Below are 21,269 nucleotides of genomic sequence, written 5' to 3' on the forward strand. Positions count from 1 at the left end.
CTGGGTGTAACAATTAATATTTTCTTTAAGCAATTGTTTTGATTTTCCTCTCCTGCTTAGTAACCATGAATAAATGTAAAAGTTGGTAAACATAGAGATCCATGAAGAATAACTGTTTTTTGAGAAGTTTATTTTCATATTAGTAGAGAAGAAAACATTTTTTTTTACAAATAAGTGTAATATCTGTGACACCAAAGTTATTTTGACATTCATTCTTGGAGCGCTTATATTTGATTATTAAACATACAAAATGTCAAACTTATGACAAATATTAACATGTTGCCAGATATTATATACATGTCTTGGCCTGATGATGTGCAACCACAAAAAAACCCCAAAAATACAGTAAATAATAAGACACAAAAGATTACAATATAGTTTTCTCATTTTTTTAATGAGCTTTAAGGCTGAAACAAACAAATATTTTCATATCAGTTATGAAAATTACAATCATTGCATGGATTAGTTGCTATGTAACGTCCAGGAAACAACAAAAAGTGAGAAATACTTTGTGGCACCACATATCAGCAAGAAGCAGCTTCACCGAGGCTGTGAATGAAGATGGACGACATGAAGATAAACGGGTTCTGGTTCTGGTTCTGGTGATTTAATGACTCAAGTCCTTCTTTATAAACCTGTTGGTCCAAACTCATCAGACTGTCAAACTCGTCTTCAGCTTCACTTCCCGGCGACCACAGACAGCTGGTCTCTGATTCGTCCCAGTCCGTCCAGGATGGTGTCCAGAGACTCCCTGCTGAGCTCCACTGTTACCGTGGAAACCGACTCACCGCCTGCCGACGGACACGGATCCTCCATCTGAAAACGCATCGAGATCAGGTCATTAAAATAATCAATAATTATCAATACAGGATGTAATTTAACATTCATCGTGATGAACTTCTCAGCTGATCATTCCCACCTTCAGCTGAACCAAACAGGTCGGCACCGACATCCGACTGACCGAGTCTGAGCCGGTCACCAGGTCAACTCTCCAGCTCAGGTCCTTCAGCTGAGGGAGGGACACTGTAAACAAACAAACAAATAAAAATACAAATGGATTATAGTTGAAAGTTACAACTAAACATTACAGATTTAATTTTAACCACAGGAGGGAAGAAATCAAGAATGCTCAGGTTGGTTGTTTAGTTTTTAAAAAGTGGTATTTTATAGTAATTTAACTGTGAGGCAGTACTTTATAGTACTCTGACTGTATTTGGGGGTAGTTTATAGTAATTTAATTCTGTGAAGCAGTACTTCATAGTACTTTGGCAGTGTGTTATAGTAGTTTATAGTAATTTAACTTTATGAGGCAGTACTTTATAGTACTCTGGCGGTACTGGCAGAACTGTAGCTAAGTAGTACTTTATTGCACTATAACTGGATCCAGAGATAGTTTACAGTAATTCAACTGTTTGTGATGGTAGTTTGTAGTAATTTAACTGTGTGAAGCAGTACTTCATTGTACTCTGACTGCATGTAGTGTTAGTTTGTAGTAATTTAACTTTATGAGGCAGTACTTTATAGTGCTCTGGTGGTATGTTATGGTAGTTTATACCAATTTAATTGTGTAAAGCAGTATTTTACAGTACTCTGGTGTGCTGTAGTAGTTAATTGTAATTTAACTATGTGAGGCAGTACTTTATAGTATTTTTACTCTGTGGTGGTAGTTTATAGTATTTTAACTTCATGAGGCGGTACTTTATAGTATTTTGACTGCATATGGTGGTAGCTTAGGGTAATTTAACTGTATAAAGCAGTACTTTATAGTACCCTGGCAGTGTGTTATAGTAGTTTAACTATGTGAACCAGTACTTTATAGTACTCTGACTGGATGTGATGTGGCTGTAGTTTATAGTAATGTAATGTGTAAAGCAGTAATTTATAGTACTCTAGCGGTATGTTATAGTACTTTATAGTAATTTAACTATATGAAGCAGTACTTTTAGGTACTCTAACTGTATCCAGACACAATTTTTAGTAATTTAAAAGTAAGCAGCAGTGATATTTTATAGTAATTTAACTGTGTTAAGTTGTACTTTATTACACTATAACTGCATGCAGACATAGTTTATAGTAATTCAACTGTATATAGAGGTAGTTTATAGTACTTTAAGTGTGCAGAGGAGTGCTTTAAAGAACTTAAATTGTATCCAAACAGAGTTCATAATACTTTAACTGTGTGATGCAGTATTTTATAGGACACAATATTCCTTAAGTGGCCATCACAATAAATTTTAAACACCAGCTTTCCTTTGAAAATTCCATCATTTACATTCGTTTTGTTCCCATAAGATCAGCAATACACATCCACACACACACACACACACACACACACACACACACACACACACACACACACACACACACACATATTCTGAAAGTTTAATCACTATCTCTGTGAGGACATTTACTGAAACTCTGAGTCCTCCAATGCTGGTCCTCACAGACATAGACAAACATTACAAGTGCACATAGCAGCAGAATAACTGGATAATGGATGAGGTGATGAAGTAAAGTCTACTCACCCTGATCATTGACCGCTTCTGTCCGCCATGTTGGACTGAAAAACAGCAAAGGGATGATGATGTCATTACAGCATGTACTTACATCACACTGCATCAACCAATCAGTTTTCTCTCCTGATATAAATGATTAGAATCTTTTGACATTTAAATGATGTTGTACAGAGGTTGTACTCTCTGCTGCTGTAAACTGCTGCTATCTATTTCAGTAATAACGGTTCTACATGGAGGTTTCTGGGGAGCTGACCTGTTCTCCAGCAGGATCTTGGTGATCAGGTTCTTCAGACTCGAGTGGAAGGACTCGGGGAACACGGCGAGGATCTGCTCCGGAGAACTGAGGTTGTTGAAGACGACGTGATGGGACAGAACATGGAGGGACCGAACCAGCTGGAAGACAGAGACAAGAACTGGGTAAAGTCTCGAGTCAAGACCAACAAGTCCAGAGTCAAGACCATATCCCAAGTCAATATGAACAAGTCCCAAGTCAAGACCAGAGGCAAGATGAACGAGTCTGGAATCAAAACCAGCGAGTCCTGGTCCAGACCCAGCTAAAAATCAAGACTAGTGACTCTGAATCCAGACCAACAAGTCCTGATGGAGGACTAACAAGTCCGGAGTCAATACTAACGAGTCTCGATTCAAAACCAACAAGTCCTGAGTCAAGACCAACTGGTCCCAAGTAAAGACTAGTTAGGCCTGATTCAAGACCAAATTGTCCCTAGTAAAAATCAGCAAGTCTTGAGTCATGACCAACAAGTCCTGAGTCTAAACCAGTGAGTCCTGTTTCAAGACCAACAAGTCCTGAGTAAAGACGAGTAAGTCCCGAGTCAAGAACAACCAGTCCTACTTCAAGACTAACAAGACCAATGAGTCCCGTGCCAAGACCAGCAAGTGCTGAGTCAAGATCAAGTTTTGAATCAAGACCAACAAGTCCCGAATAAAGACCAGTGAGTCCTGTGTCAAGACCAGCGACTCCTGAGTCAGGATCAACAAGTCCTGAATCAAGACTGACAAGTCCCAAGTCAAGGCCAGCGAGTCCTGATTCAAGACTAGAAAGTCCGGAGTCACACACGTACCAAATCCAGCCCAGAGACTCCCAAGTCAAGACCAGAGTCAATACCAGCAGGTTTTGAGTCCAGACTAACAGTTATGACCAAAAAGTCCAAGTCAAGACCAATGAGTCAAAACTAGAGTCAAGACCTCCTAGTCCAGATTCAAAGTTAAGCTGAGTTAAACCCAGTCTTCACTTAAAATCCAATTATTTACATTTAGTAAACTTGTTTTTGTCTACATATGGAGATTAAGTTGAGTCCTTAGTGTGACCTTGAACACACGTCTCCACAACATAAGTGATACAATCACACACTCATACAGGTTAGTGTTACCTGTACAGCCTGGTTAGTGTTACCTGTACAGCTGGTTAGTGTTACCTGTGCTGCCTGGGTTGCAGGGATGCTGAGTGTAGCTGCTGTGCTCTCAGTCAGTTGGCGACTTGGACCTTTATGACTCTGAACACAAACATCTCTGACAGCATCTTTGGACGGAGCCTCGAGAAACAAAAACACCTCACAGTCAACAACAACAACAACAACAACAACGTGACCATCTTAGAACACCACAGCTTTCTAACAGCTTCTCAGATGTGTGAAAATGGAGTTGATGAGAAGAGTGTGAGAAGTAAAACATGTAAAGATGCTAAAATTAAAGACATATAATGCTCTAAAAATATAGCATTCATAACAGTCAAACCTAAAACAGACAAAAATATACAACATACTTTTACAAAACACCCTTTTACTGAAGCGAAATGGCTTTGTAAGTAGCTACGCTTCTGTCTCTTCAAATCAAATCTGAACAACAGTTGAGAGTATCAGACCTATAGATATTTTTCATTATTTATGTATGTATTATTTGCATGTAAACTATTATTGTGTTCGTTTTTATATTTAACCTGTATGATGATGCATCTTTTTGCAATTAATAGCATTCTTATATTTTAAAAAATACTATTAAACTAAAAAAAAGTTCTATTTTTTGAAGGGTCTATAAAATCAGATTTTTAAAATTTTTTTTGTTAGTCTATAAAAGTCCTTTTTAAAATTTACTTGAATGATAAGTTACAGCACAACACGGCCAATATTCTCCAACATGATTTGGTATTAAAGGTGTTTTATGGCCCCAGAATTGATCTTGCTGGGGGTTACAATGCCATTTATTGCCTTATTGTATATATTTAATTATTATTATGTTAATAATATGGCCAGGGTTTAGATAAAAATCTGATTTTATGGTTAAATTACTAGTTAACTGCTGTGGTTTGTTTTGGTCAATACCTTTCGTTCGTCTTTCGTTCTTATTTTTGCCTTTTTTTAACCTCAGACTAACTTAATTTTCATCAGAATGTCCTCCAACAACAAACACAATCTCCAGTTTTTTGATAAAATTACAGTTTTGAGAACAAAAACAACGGAAGTAAATTGAATGAGAAACATACTAATGCTAACAGGCTAACGCAAACCCTGCAGTAATATTTATATTTTAGCGTTTTTTTCTGACAGTAAATAAAAACTAACAAACACATTGTGAATCTAAAAGTGGAGAGCGTTTAAAATGTCAATATCAATGATAAATACCTTCAGGAGAAGCTGCAAGTTATTAAAATCTTCGCTGGAAACAGCAGCAGCCATGTTGACATGTGACGTTGACTTGCGACAAGTCATGTGACGGACAGATGCCGCTGAGGCTCATGGGAAATGATGTACAAACCAAAAACAACACGCGAGACACTTAAAACAGCCACAAACTTGATTAAAATAGAAAAGAATTACGAAAGACTATTGTGACAAATTACACATATTTTTCATATTTAAATTTAGAACCAAAAAATGGGCCATAATAAAATTTTATACATAAATATAGAGGGAGCATTTTATAATAGCTTACAAATATATAAAAATTGTTGAGAATAAAACAGCAAAGGATGCAAGAAATGTCCTCCCTGTTCACCCTAATAAATGTTACTTTTTTCTTTTTTTTTACCACACTTGAAGGCAGCAGACAAATTAACACAATGTGTAATAAAAGTCATAAAATCTACAATAATAAACCAAATATTACCTTTAGTGCCAAATTATGTCAGAAAATACTGGCTTTGTCATGGAGAAATGGTTGATTTAGAGAAATATAAATATGGCTTTATAGCCTAGTGTAAATTCATATTTAAGAAACTTTTTAATATTTAAAAGAAAATGTATTTGGTTTATAGTAAACGTTATAGTATTATCAGTAAACCCTGCTATAATAGGGGCTGTATGCTCTCAGATGATGTAAGATAGAAGCAATATTTGCCTATGTGTAAATAAATAATAATAAAAACATGCATCTGATGGAAAATAAATTAGTGTGATGCCATAATTTAGTCAATATTGTGATTACAGACCCTGTAATACATCTACAGTCTCTGATAATGGACGTAATAATAATAATAAAATGTATTAAAGGTAATAAATCCTCAGTAAAGTGATGAACTGATGGTAACAGATAAGAGCAAACAGCAGCTCCTGGAGGTGGGGGCGGCTCGTCGCAGTCACTCTCTGCGGGGGACGGAGCGTGTCAGACGGGATGGAGGTTGTCGGTAGCCGCCGGCAGCTCCGCTGATCTGCGGCCGGCCGGTGCGGTCAACATGTCGGTGTCCGGGATGAAGAAGCAGCTGCACAAAGCGAGCCAGGTGAGCGGGCCGAGCCGAGCCGAGCTGAGCCGGGCTGGGGCGGTGTGTATTACACGAGGTGAACCGGGATAAGACTAATATCTGGAGGATGTCCTCTGGTTTCACTGCGACACTCGGCCTTCAGCTGTACTCAGGATCGATCAGAAAGAATCTATCGATCATTGATTATAAATGTGATGTTTTTATCTGCGACCTCCTTTAAACCTGCATCTGTAGCGGTGGTCAGCTGTTTACTGCTGCTACTACAATCACTGCAGTACTGCAGGATGTTTACAGGATCCTATCATAGCTGCTGCTGCTTTCACTAAAGGTACTTCCTTTGTGTACTAGTGGTGCCACAAGTACTATGATGCTGAAATACTGCAGTGTCACTACAAGTTAAAGTCCTGCATTCAAAGTTTTGCTGCTGTAATGATTTTATCTCAGTTTTGGAGTCGAATTCTGAGGTACAAAATGGACATTTTCACTTTCAGACAATATGAAAAACTTATACAATATGCTTTAAAGAATTTAATCTAAAAAAATATGAAAATCTGGCAGCAAAGGTCCCAGAAAAAAAATTAAGTGTTGTAACACTAAATATGGAGTAGTGAGAGTGCCAAATTACAAAAAAAAATCTGTAAAAGAGTAAAGATTTATTTTTGTAATTTGACACTCTCGCTTATATTGCCATATTATTTATATTTATTTTATTTATAAGCACATTTCTTCTTGTTTTTTTTTTTTAAACAGTTTTTATTTTTCTTTATATTTCTACTTTTATTAGCCTTTTCTTTTATGGATTAATTTTTTTTGATTAATATTGATTTGTAAAGCAACATTATTTATTTTTCATTCTATTCATTCTTCTTTATATTTCCACTTTTATTTTATTATTCTTTTATGAATTTATTTTTGTAATTTGGAACTCTCACTACTACTAGAAAACCGTAATAACTGGTGAAAAAAAATCTGTAAAATAACCACATTTTCAGTTATTTTAAATACAGTAAAACAGTGTCATTTTATGGTCTGTAACTCAACAAAAACCAAAAAAAAAATAAATCTGTAAATCAACAACAAAAAATTACTATTTTTAAATTCTTAGTATATTTATTTTTCTGTCAAATAATAGCGAATACATGTAAATTAATCAGATTTTTGCTGATTAAAATATAGGAAATTTTGTTTTGTAAATGCAGCTTTTTAATGGGGGCATTTTTTAAACAGTTAACATGTAAATTCGGATTTTTTTCTCAGATTTTATCTGTAATTTGACAAAACAGGAAAGGGTGTAAAACAACAGTGGAAAGTGTATTTATTATTTTATTTTGTTATCTTTTCTCTCCCATTAATCAGATTTATCTTCTGTCCCTGATTATAAACTGGGATATTAAGTAATTAAATCCTGCAGCGGCTCCAACACTAACCTGCTGCTGACTCGCTGATCAATCACTATTAATAATAAATAATAATACATCAGCCAAAGGAACCAAACCAGTATTTATACTGCAATACTTTAACTACTATTTACTTTTACTGAAGTAGGATTTTTCTTTGCTATGGGGATGTTTTCTGCAACATATGGACTCAGTCTGACTGTATTTGCATTTACAAAGATACTTTTTTGTGTTTTCAAGCTTATTTTTGGTGTCATGTAGAGATTCTGTCCTGATATGATGCTTTGTTATGAGGATGAACTAGTTTCTGTAGCTATTACTAGTTTCTCCTGGTGTGTGTATACCTTAGAGTGTCTTAAAAATGATGAAAAAGATGCTAAAACTAGATTATGTCTCTGCCAATCATGCTAAAATGGGATATTATTGTTTAATGTAGTATCTGTTGGTGTCTTATTGCTGCAGCTGCTGAACGAGAGGCTGATGGGAGCAGAAGGAACCAAGCTGGATGAAGATTTCCTGAAGATGGAGAAGGTTTGAAAATGATGCATTGAAACCTCTGTTTTTATCCGAGCCGACTCTGATTTCTTCCTGTGTTTCCGTCAGAGTGTCACCGTGATTCACATCCTGCTGGCCGAGCTGCTGTCCAAAACCACCGAGTTCCTGCAGCCAAACCCAGGTACTGAACCACAGCTGGAGCACATCTGTTTACAGGACAGAAAGAAAGTCTGGAGCAGCACAAAGAGGCTATCAAAGTGCAAATTACCAACCCCTACAGTTTAACTAGTGATCCAGGACCAGCTCCTTCTACAAGTTAAACACCTGATGAGTCAGTTTAGCTCCAATTTTAATCATCTTTGGAAACATTTTTTAATCAAAAATTGAAAATAATCAAATTCAAAAACAAACCGGTGATGGTAAATTTGTTAAGAAAAGGTTCATCTGGTAAAGGAGTGTTTGTTATAGAGCAAATCTAAAACTCCATGTGTTTGTGTGTGCAGCGTACCGAGCCAAACTGAGCATGCTCAACACCGTGTCCAGGATTCGAGGGCAGGGCAGGGCGACCGGCTACCCGCAGACAGAGGGCATGCTGGGAGATTGTATGCTGCTCTACGGCCAGGAGCTCGGAGCTGCTTCTGAGTTCGGTAAACAAACATTCATCAACACTCATATTTTACAAGATTTGTCATGCTTCTAACAGTTTGGGTGACTTTTTCCTTTAATAGTGCTGTTTTGAATCTGATTTTCTCAGTTTTTCTGAGCAAAAAGCCTCTTTAAATTCATTTTGTTGAGGCTTTGCTTTGTCTTCTGATAAACTTTAGGTTTATTTTTACACAGAAACATCACGGTTGACTTTGTTCCTGTTCTTTAACCCTCCAAACACCAAGCAGTTTCTGTGCATTTTTTGCTCCTGTCACATTTTTCTTCACTCTGGGTTCATTTTTCACTGCAGTATAAAGTCCTGCAGCTCTATGGAAACAGCACAACTATGACTAGAATAAAAGACAACATCAATATCTCTTCTCTGCAGTATGACACCGTTAGAATGTAAGCAATCCTAAGAAGGAAAAAAAATAAAAGTTTAGTTTCTCGCATTTTTTATTTTGCAAAATTGGAAAAAACCTGGAACCAACATGTACAACATTTTTCCAAGCGCCCACATGTGTTACCCAATACTGGAGGCTTCACATATAACAGATATTTAACTATTTATATTTACAAAACCTCTACAAACTGTTCTACATGTCATCTGTAGAAAGATGTTTCTCCATGCAGAATGTATCTCCAACAACTTGCTCCTCTGTTCACTGTTTCTGAGTCAAGCTGCATTTATTTCATTCATCCAGTAGCTTTGATTTTCCTCTCTTCTCTGTGGAAACACTGCCTGCAGTTCAACCTAAAAACTCTGTGAATTTGTGTTGTGTGATTGTTGGTCAAAGCTGAATGTGTCATGATTTCACAGTTGCAGTGAAGAGTGCAGAATCTTTTTTTTTTTTTTTTTTTTTTTTTACAGAATCTGGTGAATGGCACTGGTTTATTTTTGATGATTTCTTAATTGAGGTATGCAGAATAAAGAGATTTTAATGAAATATCTGGATTTTAAATTGAGACTTGGAACCACACCTCACACATGACGAGTTCAAGGGCTGCTGGAAAGTTAAAAATGCAACAATTCTTTCTGCTTTTACAGTTTTTAGCTGATATATGGTGTCATTTTGTCTGGTTCAGAGGGTTAAACCACAGTCAGAGCTTCTTTAAACAATCCATGAACTCCATTTTGTTTACAGGAGAATAGAACTAACAGTCAGTAGAAACCCAGGGGTCACATTTCTGTTCAGTGTTTGTGACTCTGTTGCTTCTTCTCCTGTTTTTCTTTGTTCGGTTCTCCGTCCAGGCGGCGCTCTGGCTGGTGTCGGTGAAGCTCTGCAGCAGGTCGCTCAGGCCAGAGACTCTCTGGACGTCAGCGTCAAGCGAACCTTCATCGACCCGATGCAGGATCTGCACAACTCAGAGCTGAAGGACATCAGGGTGAGTCGAGGAAACACTGCAGGTCGTCCAGACGCCAGAAAACACAGAATCACGACTGATGCTTCTGTTTTTATCAGAGTTTAATGTTTCATGTCTTCAGTTTCATGAAAAAACAGGTTCAGGTTTTTATCAGATGCTCACATTTGTGGTTTTGAGTTCAGAATCTCAACAACTTTGGATGATTTGTGTGGAAACATGATTCAGATGTTTATGTTTCACTCAGGATGAACTCTAATAACTCTAACCATAGAATAATTATCATATTTAATATAAACCATACTAAATAATTTAATAAACAAGTAATAATTATTTGATTAATTATAATAGTAATAATATATAAACAATGCTAAATAATTTAATAAACAAGTAATAATTATTTAATTAATTACAATAGTAATACTATATAGCTATAATGTATAATACAAACCATGCTAAATAATTTAATAAATAATAGTTATTTAATTACTTAAAATAGTAATAATCTATTTTTAAAAATGCTAAATAATTTAATGAATAAGTAAGAATTATTTAATAAATTCTAATAATAATAATAATAATAATAATAATAATAATATGTAATAAATATAGTTATAATAGAAACATATCTATAATATAAACAATGCTAAATAATTTAATGAATAAGTAATAATTATTTTGTTAATTCTAATAGTAATAATATATAATATAATTAAAATATAAACAATGCTAAATAATTTAACAAATAACACTTATTTAATACATTTTGATATTAATAATATACAGTATAATTTAAACAATTCTAAATATTTTAATAAATAATTAATAATTATCTAATTCATTCTAATAGTAATTATGTATAATAATTCTAATATATAATATAAATAATCATAAATATTTATCTATGCATATACAGTGTATTCAATTATAAAATATATGATACATATAATAAAAAATAATACAAATATAAAAAAAATTCTTGTATTATTAATTAATTATTAAGTAAATAACAATTATAAATAAATGGTTATATGTAGTGAATACCAACTGATGAATATTGAAATGTTCTCTTTTAGTAAAAAAAACAATGTGCAAAATATTTCAGCAAAGTTTTGTGTTAGAGTTTGTTTTTCTAAGATTTTAATTCTTACTGTAAATATCAATCAGTATTGTAATAATCAGTGTAAGTAAATGCAGCTTCATGTAGCTGCTAGTGTGGCTGCAGATTCTTTGTTCAATATTTAGCAGAAAATAAACAACAGCCAACAAAAACATCACATCTTTTCGGTTCATTGAGTCTAAAAACGTTTCTAATTTGGTCCTGATTAGCAGCAATCATGTTTGTTTCTGTTTGTTTCCTCAGTACCAGCTGAAGAAGGTCAACGGCCGTCGGCTGGATTTCGACTACAAGCGGAGACGAAGAGGGAAAGTTCCAACAGAAGAGCTGCGACAGGCCTGGGACAAGTTCATCACCTCCAAAGAGCTGGCAGAGAGAAGCATGTTCACCCTGCTGCAGAACGACGTGAGTTCAAACCCCAGAGACTCACTTCAGATCACTGATCCCACTAAATCTGGGTTATTCCACCTTAAATCATCAGGTTCCTTCAGCTCGACCATCTCTTATTTACTTGAAACTTTTTTATTATAAACTACGAATATTTAAAATTAGCTCTGTAAAATTTTAGCTTCATATCTCAAATACTTTCTAAGATAAATCCTTTCAAAATCTATCCACAAAATCGACCCACTTTTAGCAGGTTTTTTTCTCACATTGAAATTTGAGGCTGTTTATTCAATAACATCTGAGGAACTGTTAATGTTAAAAAGCTGACATTTTCACTGCTGTTTCTCATAATGTCATTGATTCAGAATCTGCATTATTGGGCAAATAGATCAAATAATCATATAAATATATAAATTAATAAGCAAATAAATAAAACATTTAAGCAGTCATGAAATATTTGGGTTGTTGTCATACAAGATGCCCAATCAGTTATGAAAGTTCGACTTTCTTTCATTTTTGTGACCACGTATTTCATATTTAAACTGTTTAACATATATTGAGTTTAGTATTATTGTGACATGCAGCTACATTTGGTTCAGAAACTATCATTAGTTGACTTCTGCTTTCTCATTTTTTGTTCATCTGCTCAAAGATTTTCATGACTGTTTGCATTTTTTTTCATATTTCAACTCACCCATAATCAGAGATTGTCTGATCTACTTGTCCAATGTTGTAGATTTTGAATCAATGACATGATGAGAAATAACTGTGAAGATTTCAGGTTTTTATCTTTAATAGTTCCTCAGATATTGTTATTCAAACAGACTCAAATTTAAATGTGTGAAAAATGTGTTGACGGTCAATTTAAAAAACATTATCTCAGAAAGAGTTTAATTTATGGAGCTAGAATCTCACAAATATCCTTATAAATATCCACATGTTTTGCTATAAAAACGTTCCTGCTGCAGGTGGATCAGCTCGGTCGTCTGGCCACTCTGGTCGCTGCGCTGCTCGACTTCCATCGCAATGCCCATCGCATCCTGCAGGGTCTCCATGGCAACCTGCAGGCCAGGTGAGGTTCAACCCCTCTGACATCTCTTTAGACCACAAGTACATTTACTTGACTGGAAACCGTCTGTTCAGTCCAGCTTCTCAGTGTTGTTTTATAATTTTATGGTATTCATTCTGCTACTCATTATTTCTACTTTTGTGAAGCTTCTGCATTTTCAGTTTTTGTTGTTAAGTAGGTGATAACTCTGTGGTTAATGTTCAAATCAAATCAAATTTATTTATAAAGCACTTTAAAACAACTGGAGTTGACCAAGGTGCTGTACAGAAGAGTAAAAACATGGTCAGAAGATAAAAATAATAGAACTAAGAACAAAATACAAAATACTCAGTAAAACATAAACAATAAATAGACTAACTAGACTGGACTTCACATCCCAGATACAATATATGTGCACACAGAAACAACAAACCTACGTGATGTGAAAAGCCAAAGAAAAATGTTCACTTCAGATAAATAAAAACATTTTATAATATGCAGCATTTGTTTATTTATTAGTTATTGGCGATCAGAATTCATGGTACCATAGAATGTGTTCGTTTAATATAGATGGACCCACAAACAAAATGACCTTGCGTTGAGCACAGGTGTGTGTTATACATGTGTACATTATATACAGATACCGAATCACGTGTCCTAAATATGTAGCAGGTGGCGGGAATTGATGGGACTCAGAAACACCCCCACAATTTAATCAGTTGTTCCTTGGATCATTTCCGACAGATAAGTCCTGATAAGTCCTCAGCTGTAGATTTGTAGTAGGATCACAATCATGTGATCATCAGCAGGCAGCTGATGTAGTGCTCACTTGTTGTCATGGTTACAGTGACACCGTGCTGCTATCTGGCAATGATAGAGAAATCTTTAACAAATCTGTGGATCCAGACTATAAGCTGCATCACTGCCAAAATCTAATCATTTAGTCTTTGTGTCATTTCTGACCTTCCCTGAAAATTTCATCCAAATCTGTTAGTCTGTTTTTGAGTAATGTTGCTAACAAACAGACAGACAGACAGACAGACAGACAGACAGACAGACAGACAGACAGACAGACAGACAGACAGACCTACACTGATCGTCACATAACTCCACCGCGTTCCTTGGTGGAGTAATAATAATTTGCTGTAAATGAGGATTTCTTACACTCAGAAGATCAACAAAAAGTTAAAATGTAGAAGCTTCCTAAAAGTAGAATGATATGAACTGGGAAGTTTTAATAATTTTGTTTGAAACAACCTCTTTATCTTGTTTCACGAGCTGCCATTGCATTTATCTCTCCACGTTCTTTAAATGTTGTAAAACAGGCTGACGGCTGCCAGCAACAAACCTGAGCGTCGGTTTAAACCCAGAAAAATCCGAGTCAGGAGCGACTACAGCAACAGCATCGGGTTTTACCACCAGCCGTCTTCTGTTTCCTCAGGTTTCACACACATGCTGTTTCAATATCTCTCCCTAATGCGTGTTAAGTATTAAACCGATCTGCTGTTTGATTATATAACATTTAAAACTCACTATATTCATGTGCAGGAGAGCAGTTGACAGTGTTACCGTCCAGACCAGGCAGCCCCATCTCCTGTTACGGTAAGAAAATACCGATATTTTAATCAAATATGGAGTAAATGTAAACTATTTTTCATGTTGCCATTGACAGCATCTGTACACAACTTTTTAGACTTGTGACACCTTAAAGTATACTTTTGCAACTCAAACGTTTCCACATGATTTCAATCAAAGTTCAGAGAAAAACTGTATGATTTATGCTGCTTCCAATGTGTTTTCGAATTTGGTTTTCAGTTTTACAACAAAAAAGACCTAAAAGATGAAGATGAGTCATTGTTTGATTAAAAGCAGCCGCACATGCTAGTTTCTGATTCATATAAAAGGACATTTTTACTTTGTTGTCTAACTAGAGGGTGTTTTTATCCACTGTTGATGCAGGGCTGCAGCTAGCAATCGTTTTTGTTCAATTTTTGAATAATCTTTTAGTCTATAAATGACAGAAAATTGTAAAAATCATGAATAAAAGTGTCAATTTTCACAACTCAGAGGTTTCCACATGATCTCAATCACAGTTCAGAGGAAAACTGTGCAATTTATGCTTCATCAGTTGTGTTTTCAAACTGTGGTTTTCAGTTTAACGACAAAAGACTCTCAAGATAAAGAGGGGTTACTGTTTGGTAAAGAGCTTCTCTGTGGATGAAATATGTCAGTTTCTGATTTTTACAAATGTTGTTGTCCCACCTGAGGGCATTTTTATTCACTGTTGATGAAGAGCTGCAAGTAAAAATCATTTTTTCAACCATTAATTAATATATTTGTCTATGAAATGACAGAAAATAATGAAAACTCAAATTTGGTTTTAGTTTTACAAGAGAACAGACTTTAAAAATAGCAAAACAGCAGCCAGATATGCTACTTTCTGATTCACACAAATGGACATTTTTACTTTGCTCCTCAACTAGAGGGTATTTTAATCCACTGTTGATGCTGGACTGCAACTAATGATTGTTTTTGTTTCAGAAAATAGTGAAAACCACAGTCAATTTTCACAGTTCAGGCATTTCCATATGATCTCGAGGTTCTAGAAAAACTGTACAATTAATTTAATTTTCGTCAGACATGTTTTGAAACTGGTTTTTAGTTTTACAAGAGAAAAAAGTTAAAAGATGAAGAAGAGCTACAGTTTGAGCTTCTCGTACAAACGAACATTTTTTATTTTGTTATTTTTACTTTTTTCCCACTAGAAGGTGTTTTTATTCACTGTTGACGCAGAACTATAACTAACAATAGTTTTTTTTCAATCATTATTTTTTTTTTTGTCTATAAAATAACAGAAAATAGTGAAATAGTGCCATGTTTTTGTATTGGAGCAGCAGGATACAGCAAATATTTGACGTTTGGGCTTCAAAGACATTCTTTTATTTTGAAAATTAGCTTCCTGTTGATCATTAACTGTCCCACAAATTAGGAATTTTTCTTCCACTTTGACCTCCATCATTAATTATAATCTCTCCCTGTGTGTCTCTGGTGCAGCTGACAGTAAGCTGGTCCTGGATCAGCCCTGTTGCCGGGCGATGTACTCCTTCCTGCCGAACCACGAAGGCGAGCTGGGCTTCAGCGAGGGCGACGTCATCGTGCTGACCGGCCGGGCCGACGCCAACTGGTACGAGGGGACGCTGGGCGGCCGGACGGGCCTCTTCCCCGTCAGCTACGTGGACGTGCTGGTGCCTCTGCCGTTACCGTGACAACGCGTCCAACATCCCAAGGACCCCAAAAAGAAGTTAGACGTTAGACATGTGGGAGACAATATGCAAGTTCTCAGCTTCTTATTTGCACTTTTTCACAATCAGTCAAAGGAAAGGAAGGCCATAGTTTCTGATGCAGAGCAGTGGTTCCCAAAGAGGGGGACTTGAAGGAAATTTTCTTTCATCATATACAAAAAAAAGAGAAAAAAGAAGTTAAACATATCAGATAACTGCACTGAAACCTTGTTGAAATCGGCCTCTAGGCAGAGGATGTGTTTCTGTTTGCTTCAAAAGGAAAATGGTTTGATGATTTCTGCAGGTTTGGAGTGAGCTGCAAGTGAAGGAGTTTAAGTATCTCAGGGTTTTGTGCACAGTGAATGAAGCATAAATTGGTCATAAACTTTGTGTTTTGACAACAAAATGAGGTCCTAAAATGAGATCCTCCTATCGAGATGTTTGGGCAACCCTTAGAGATGAAGTGTGAGGAGCTTGGAGTCAAGCTGGTACGAGTTAAGGTAGTTTGGGGCATCTATAATAATAGTAGTAATAATCTTTATTTATAGAGTACTTTTCAAAACCCAAGTTAAAGTGCTTCGCATGGCAGCAAAATACACACAGATTAAAACAGTTTGGTGTATAAAAACTAGCACAGTGTTGGAAAAAATGTGTTGAAAAACACATTTTTAAGAAAAGTGAAAAAACGGTTCAAAAGAATCCATACTTCAAATAAAATGAGGATATTCCCTCTGATAAGAGTAGGTTTTCTGAGTCAGGATCCTTCTGAGCAACTTTCACTGGAGGTTTTACTAAACAACCTCCTTGTTTTATAGTGGTTTCTTCTAACTGAGGCCACTGAGGCACAAATCTTATGTATCAAGAAAAAACATAGAAGCACAATGAAAGATCATTGCAGCTCTGAAAAAAAACAGACCTACAAACACTGATGTTGCAATCAGACTAAATCTGTCAAAATAAATATGTATTTAAATATTGAATTTTACAAAAACAACAAATAAAGAAGCTGGAAAATATTGCTAGACAGAAGTAAATCTGAATTCATTGTGTTCAACCTGCTGCCAAAGCCAGAGTCAGAATAAGAGGCTCAGAATAAAATTCAGTTTTTTAGGAGCATCTCTGTCAGAAATAGCAATAATCTGAAGAAGAGTGTTATCTTTCTAGTAATAATTATCTGAAGCCAGTAGTCCAGCTACTACTGGCTAACATTTGGCTGCTTACACATTTCAAATAAGCCATATTTGACATTGACAAAAGATAGACAAATGTCAATAGACCAGAATGTTTGGGAACCGCTGCTCTGAAGCTCCTTAGTTTCTGACCTTTGGTTGTCTCAAGTTATACTTCAAAAGATAATGTTGCCGATGTTCTGTATTTTTCTCACAGTCAACAACCCATTGACTCGGCTAAATTAAGCCATTTGCCGTGTTTTCACTGAAAACAGGAGGAAACAGCTAGCATAGCATATGGACCTTCAAACAGTGAGCTTAACTCCAGATTAAGCCTACAAACAAGGCTAAACAGTTAGTTAGGCTAAACAGTTAGTTTTGATTAGCACGAAGACTGGAAATAGGATGAAATAGCTAGCTTAGCACGTGGACTGGAAACAATGAGTTTAACTTCAGATTAAGTCTACAAACAAGGCTAAACAGTTAGTTTAGATTAGCATGAAGACTATAAATAGAGAGAAACAGCTAGCTTAGTGAAGTGTAAAGAATGGAAGCAGATGGAAACAGCTAGCTTAACTTGGTATAAAGATAAGCAGGGGAAACAGCTAGCTTAGCATGAACACTGGAAACAGCTTACTTAGCTGGAGACTCAGAACAGCTAGCTTTGCTTAGGATAAAGGTTGGAAACAGGTGGAAACAGCTAGCTTAACTTGGTATGAAGACTGAAAAGGGAGTAAAGTTAGCTTAATTTAGCACAAAGATTGGAAACATCTAGCTTAACTTAGCATAAAGACAAACAGGAGGAAAGAGCTAGCTTAGCATTAGCTAAATAGATTAGATTAACATGAAGACTTTAAATAGGGGGAAATAGCTTGTTTTGCTTAGCGTTAAGATTGGAAATAGGTGAAAACAGCTAGCTTAACTGAGCATGAAGATTGGAAACAGCTAGCTTAACTTAGCATAAAGATAACCAGGGGAACCAGCTAGCTTGGGCTTAGGATAAACAATAGAAACAGGGAAATCACAAACACTAAAAACAATGACAACCATCCGGTTTAGCTTAGAATGAAGACTTGAAACATTGTAACGTTTTGGTTTTCTACAAACTGGTGGTTTGCAAGGTGGCTTCCTGATTCCATGTTCACTTCTTGAAGCAGAACTTGAAGCTTCAATATTATGGTAGAAAATGAAAATATCTGCAATTTATTTAGAAACTGCCTCACAGATCACTTTCACACCTTAAAGAATCGTGACTGTTTGTTGGCATGTGTTGACTGTAAGAAAAATGTAGAAAAATTATCCTTTAACACAGAGAGAAGAGGCTCAGTCAGTAAACACAACATTTTTTCCCTTTAAGCCTCTGAGCTACATTTCATTCACAAACAGCCTTTTGCATCACTGCACATTTACACTTTGGTCTGAGACAAACTGCAGGCTGCTGTGAACAGGGTACTGCTGTAACTGAGTACATCATCCTGTGTAATCCTTATAGTTCTGAGGTACAAAAGAAAAAAAGTAAAAACACTCAGATTACAGTTGTGTAATGGATGGTTTATTGTATTCTGTGTCGGCAGGTTCCTCCACTGACACTCTGCGTGTACTTTAAGCAAAGATGTCATAGGTTGTCGGTGCTTTATCAGCTTATTGAGGCTCAGGTCAGGATGGTAAACAAATGGACAAAAAACTATACAGAAGTTACAACTGGGCTTTTTGGAGTTTTTGCTGTACAGATCATCAGTTTAAGTGCTTGGAAATTATCAACTGAAAAAAAGATGTTCTTTTTACACACGATAGCTTTAACAAAATGTAATTTAGGGGATACAGAACCACTTCAAAACAGCATTTAGACTGTTAGAAAATATATTTAAACAGCTGGAGCAAACAGTGAAAAAATCACATGCTAAAACCTCTAAAAAAACACACTGGTATATGCCTTTAACCAGGTTAAAGGTTATTGTAAACAAGCACTGAGGATTCAGGGACTATTTAAAGGAATACTTTGACATTTGATGTTGACACAAAATTTTCTCTTGTGTTTTTCATTCATTTATTGTAAACAGCTAGCGTAACTTAGCATGAAAATGTAAAACAGCTAGCTTAGCTTAGTGTAAGAACAAGCAGAGGGGACAGCTAGCTTACCTTAGCACAAAGACAAGCAAGAGAAGTGGCTAGCTTAGCTTAGTGAAAGGATTAAAAACAAGGGAAGCATCCAGCTTAGCTTAACATAAAGATTGAAAGCAGAGGGAAACAGCTTAGCATAGTATGAAAACTGGATACGGGAGAAACAGCTAGCTTGGTATAAAGACTTAGATTAGATGGAAGCAGCCAACTTAGCCTAACATAAAGATGTACAAGAGGGGAAAACAGCATGCTTAGCTTGGCAAAAAGACTGAGAAAAAAGCTAGCCTAGCTCAGTATAGAATTTTCTTTAAAAACTGGGAAAACAGCTCACTTAGCTTAGTGTAAAGATGAGCAGGGCAAATCTCTAAATGTACTTTAGAGTAAAAACTAAAAAACAAGACAATCAGCCAGCTTAGCTTAGCATAAAGATCAACATAGGAAGCAGCTATCTTAGCTTAGCGCAAAGACTGCAAACAAGGGAAAACCAATAGCTTAGCTAAGAATGAAGACTAGAAACAGCTAGCCTAACTTAGGATAACAACTACATATGGGGGAAATGGCTAGCTTATCTTAGTATGTAGGCTAAAAACAAGGGGAAACAGCTAGCATAGCTCAACATAATGGCAAGCAGGGGAAACCGCTAACTTAATTTAGCATGAAGACTGGAACCAGGGTGAAACAGCATGCTTAGCTTAGCATGAAGACGGAAAACAGGGCAACACAGTTAGCTTAGTTTAGCGTAAGGACTGGACGCAGGGCAATACAGCTAACTTAGGTTAGCATAAAGACTGGGAAAAGGGGGAAACACCTGATTCTGCCTAAAGAAGGAGTTCGTTTAAAGACCACTGATTAATATGTTAGATCTCATTTCAGTTCAATGCCATTTTTTCTATACAGCACCAAATCATAATATGTCGTCACAGAGTACTTCACACGTTATGATCAAGTTCACATCATTGTTTTAAATTATACAGAAAACACCAACAGTTTATTTTGGAGCAAGCACTGATTAAATATAGTAAAACAATAAACACTGGGTAGCTCTTCCCAAAATGTCGGACTGTTCCTTTTAATCTCAGAGGTCGGTGTGATGGAGACTGTTGGTTCGTGTCGATACCAGTCTGAGCTGAAGCTGCTGCTTTTGTTGTAGTTTGTCAGTTAGAAATACAGACTGTATATAAATTAGAGCACATACAAGCAGCCGCTGTGTATTCCACAAAATGTCCCTTTAGACAGCTATTTAGAATATAAACCTGCAGTTAATACAGAATAGACCACCGTATTTAATAGTGACTGTTGTAGTTGACATAAGAAGCCGTGCTGTTGTGAATCTTCTGGCTTTACGTGATAAATGAATCACTGCACTTGAATGTAATGAAATAATCAAATGTGTAAATGTTCATTTTGGTTTGGAAGCTGAGGGGAAGCACAGACACGGTTTTATTCCTCTCTTTCAGGGAAACGTCCAGCCTGTCTGCAGAATGTTTCTACAGTGTGTTTGTTGTTGAACTGAGCAGACAGCTGGAAAATAATCTTAAATATCATCGTCTGAATATCCACCATCACCGATGTTCTCCAGGTTAACATTGTTTCAGTGGAAAACACTTTTTGAGGTTTAAAATAAAGCTTTGTGCTGTTTGAAATCATCTCAGAGATGTATTAGATGTTGGATTATCTGCATGGTGACTGTCGAGCTGATTTTTAAGTCATTTTGCAGCACTTTTGAATCCTGTTATTCCCCTGAGAACACAGATATTTGTTGTACAAACTCAGAATGTATTTCTGCAATAATTTCTTTGAGTAATAAATGTTCTTTCATGTCTGTTTTTTTGTCGTCTTTATTTTTTTATTTGTAAGTGGCAGTCTGTGGACCAAATGCGGCCTTTCAACAAAACCATTGTTGTTCTCTTGTTTATTTATTACAGTAAAATAATTGGTGGTTGCTCACTTAATCAGTATGTGTTGCTATATTGGCACATCCAATCACTTCACATTTATTATGCAGCTAAGATAGTA

The 21,269-nt window shown here is 36.0% G+C and overlaps 2 protein-coding genes across 2 annotated transcripts; one reads left to right on the forward strand and one right to left on the reverse strand.

The window, feature by feature from the left end:
- Window positions 1-375: 375 nt before the first annotated feature.
- On the reverse strand, window positions 376-5,311 carry commd9 (COMM domain containing 9). Its single transcript, XM_023284671.3, has 6 exons — window positions 5,156-5,311; window positions 3,953-4,069; window positions 2,770-2,909; window positions 2,526-2,560; window positions 920-1,023; window positions 376-816 (listed from the first exon to the last, which is right to left on the reverse strand). The coding sequence occupies exons 1-6, from the start codon at window positions 5,240-5,242 to the stop codon at window positions 679-681; spliced, it is 621 nt and encodes a 206-aa protein (XP_023140439.3). The 5' UTR covers window positions 5,243-5,311; the 3' UTR covers window positions 376-678.
- A 778-nt stretch (window positions 5,312-6,089) lies between these two features.
- Window positions 6,090-21,075, forward strand: sh3gl3b (SH3-domain GRB2-like 3b). Its single transcript, XM_023284661.3, has 10 exons — window positions 6,090-6,249; window positions 8,091-8,159; window positions 8,232-8,304; window positions 8,627-8,770; window positions 10,021-10,154; window positions 11,494-11,652; window positions 12,603-12,706; window positions 14,008-14,123; window positions 14,231-14,284; window positions 15,737-21,075. The coding sequence occupies exons 1-10, from the start codon at window positions 6,205-6,207 to the stop codon at window positions 15,946-15,948; spliced, it is 1,110 nt and encodes a 369-aa protein (XP_023140429.1). The 5' UTR covers window positions 6,090-6,204; the 3' UTR covers window positions 15,949-21,075.
- The last annotated feature ends 194 nt before the right edge of the window (window positions 21,076-21,269 follow it).

This window comes from Amphiprion ocellaris, chromosome 3, assembly GCF_022539595.1.
Source record: "Amphiprion ocellaris isolate individual 3 ecotype Okinawa chromosome 3, ASM2253959v1, whole genome shotgun sequence".
NCBI lineage: Eukaryota > Metazoa > Chordata > Actinopteri > Pomacentridae > Amphiprion > Amphiprion ocellaris.